This window comes from Aphanomyces astaci (assembly GCF_000520075.1).
Source record: "Aphanomyces astaci strain APO3 unplaced genomic scaffold supercont1.9, whole genome shotgun sequence".
NCBI lineage: Eukaryota > Oomycota > Saprolegniomycetes > Saprolegniales > Verrucalvaceae > Aphanomyces > Aphanomyces astaci.
The window spans coordinates 1,233,413-1,236,366 of NW_009798272.1; the positions used below are offsets into that span (position 1 = coordinate 1,233,413).

Genomic DNA, 2,954 nt, shown 5'->3' on the forward strand with positions numbered 1-2,954 from the left:
CGCCGTCGTGATTTCTTTTTCGGGCTGATCTTGCTGCGACTAGAAGGTGGCATTGCTCAAAATGACTGGGTTGTTGTCGTGTGCTCAGAAATTTAAAATGTTTTGCGCCAGAGAGAATTTTCAACCAATCTGAGAGCGGTGTTCGAAATTTTAAATATGATTGGCGGAATTATTTCCACGTGGTCTATATCTTCGGTGTCCCTTAAAATTTGTCGTTGACTGTATAGTTTACATCAGGACTGTATGCCGATTTATCTATACATACAGATTTACCTGTACATACTGTACGTATAGATTAATCGGCAAACACGACAAATCCATCCGACAATTTTCTGATTGGTTGAAATACACGAATCAATGTTCATTATATTCATCAATCAATGTTCATTATATTGTGTTTTCACACTTCCTCTTTCGTACTTCCTGCAAAAAACCCGAGTACGTCAACGCATGTCCAGCATACTCCGTCTCGAATTGAGAGAAGTTTTGATACTTGCTGAATACTACTGCCAATGTAAGGCGTTCCGAGTACTTCCGTCTGTCAACCTTGATCATCTCTTTTGTGTAGTCCTTGAGCGCGCAGTAGAGGCCGACTTTTGGATCTGCGGAGAACCACTGATCCCAGGCTTCTTTCCCCGACCGAGCAGTCGGGATCGCTCGCGGCACGGCAAACTCCTGGATCGTCGTCTGACGCGTGATGGCAACTTGAGGGATATTGGCCAAGGCGTTGCCGTCTCGGAGCAGCTTTACAACCGACGCGGCGATGCTGTCGGCAGAGTGAGCGCCACTTGAGTTGCCGCCTTGCACGCCGTTACCAGCCAAGGTGCGTCTTTCCAGCAGCATTCTGGGGTCAATTGCATCGCTCATACTCCTCGTAACAAGGTACTCGCAGCATGTCTTTGCGTCTCCCCAGCGACACTATGCCATGAGCTCACGAAAGTTAAAACGACTCTCCGGGGACTCAAACACGCGATAAAAACAGCCACCGCGGCGCTTACTGTGCAAAGTTATTCCAATTGGTAGGCTAGGTAACGACTCAATAATATCATGTAGTTGACGTCGTACTTGAATTTGTTCAATACTCCCTCCGTGTCACTATAAGTGCGCGACCTAGAGGAGGGTTGACATGAATTCTCATTATATTCTCAAGACATTTTTGACAATCGAAATCGCTCTCTTGGGTTCAAAATTAGTCGCTCTGATTGGACCATTCGAAAGCCAGTGTCAAAACGCCCGATTTGATCCAACTTCGAGCGGGAAATTCAACGAAATGAAGTCGCTGTGATGATTTCAATACATCAATAAAATACTTTATATAAAACAAACACTCAGAATGACAAACATTTAGGAATGACCGTCAAAAAGCGCAACCTGACGAACAGCGAGCGCGAAGCCATACAGCTGTACTCCGTGAAGTGCTGCTGCACAACAACAGCAGCTACTTGGTCAGGCTTCCCAATGGCCTCAGTCAAACACTCGCAGCTAAGTACAACTGCCACCCGGCCACGGTACGACGCGTGATTGGTCCTGAGACATGCATTTTGATTGTTATGATTGGACAGTTGTATCGTTACACCTTTATACATGCATGATCGTTATAGGATCTTGGAGTGTTTTGTATTTTTATACGAGGAGGTATACTTTATTTTTCTGAGTCGCGCACTTATAGTGACACCGACATTTAAACCAATTCACTTTAACGTTTCCATTTGAAAGCGAAGAAGTGTAAGGAAATACAAATGCATCCCTCGACGTTTGCATCATAGTTAAAGCAATTTTTTCCAAATAATCATCATAAAATCCGCACACGCGTAAAAATGGAAATGATTCTTCATTTACAAGATGATAAACCTGACAATCCTTTTCAACACTTGCTTTGTTATGCCATCTCAAACGACTAGAAACATACGCACCATTTTCAGACTTCCCCAGAGCGACGTCATTCCACTTCAACGCAATCATTTCGCCAATGCGAAAACAACAAAGATAGCAGTACGAGAGCATGAACCGATACAATGCACCCAGAATTGCATTGAGCGAAGCAAATCCATACATAAGCGTGGACAGCTCGTGGATAGTCAATGCGTGGGCTTTTGTTTCGTCGTCCACATTGTTTTGTCGATTGTACTTTTGCAGACCGACAACATACTGCTTCGACTCACTTGCTTGGGCAGTGTTGGGTTCGACATTTTTCTCCTTGAAGTACTGTCTTGGCGGAGTCGATCGTGCGCGCTTTCCATCCCAACGAGTTCAGGTGGTGAAAGAAATCTGTGCAGACCTCTGTGGAAGCGATTATTGGGTCCGTGCCTTGCTTGTGTTGCACAAAATGCTTCGAACTGCTTTTGGTAGGTCGCATACGTTCGGCGTGTTGACGTGGCGCGAAACGACTCCTGGATGGTTTGCTTCGTCGGTGTTCCTTCCATGATTTACGAGAATGGAGCTTTGAATGGAGGTTTCAATGAAACCCCCGTTTTTGGAGGTTTTGTCCAATCCGCCTCCCGTTACGTTAACTGGCTGTGATCATTTGCAACTGGCCAGCAGCTGTACGTTGCACTCGACGACAAGTTTAAACCTTCCGTTGCAGCGAGGCCGGTAGAAGCTCCACGAGGCGGCAAGCCTCAAATTTCAAGACGTGAAGATGAATCGGGAGACGCCGTCAAGAACAATTGCAGAGTCAGCGGAAAGGTTGAGTCGATCATGCCCAAGACCGCCGGGCCACCTATCAAGACATGACGATCTGCGTTTTCACGGACACCAGTGACCTGTTTAGGGGTCAGTGTGTCCGTGAAAATGCCGTCAAGAACAATTGCAGAGTCGGCGGAAAGGTTGAGGCGATCATGCCCAAAATATGATTATTTAGTGTTGTGGTGGAAAGGGGCACACATTGAAGGGAGGTCACAGTTAGTGTTATAAGCATCCCCACTGTGCAGATGCTAGCAGTGGGGATGCTTATA

At 46.0% G+C, this 2,954-nt stretch overlaps 1 protein-coding gene across 1 annotated transcript; it reads right to left on the reverse strand.

The window, feature by feature from the left end:
- Window positions 1-169: 169 nt before the first annotated feature.
- On the reverse strand, window positions 170-843 carry H257_05205 (hypothetical protein; the record flags this gene model as incomplete). Its single annotated transcript, XM_009829992.1, has 2 exons — window positions 170-184; window positions 547-843. 2 exons carry the CDS (start codon window positions 841-843, stop codon window positions 170-172), a joined length of 312 nt encoding a protein of 103 aa, XP_009828294.1.
- Window positions 844-2,954: the final 2,111 nt, after the last annotated feature.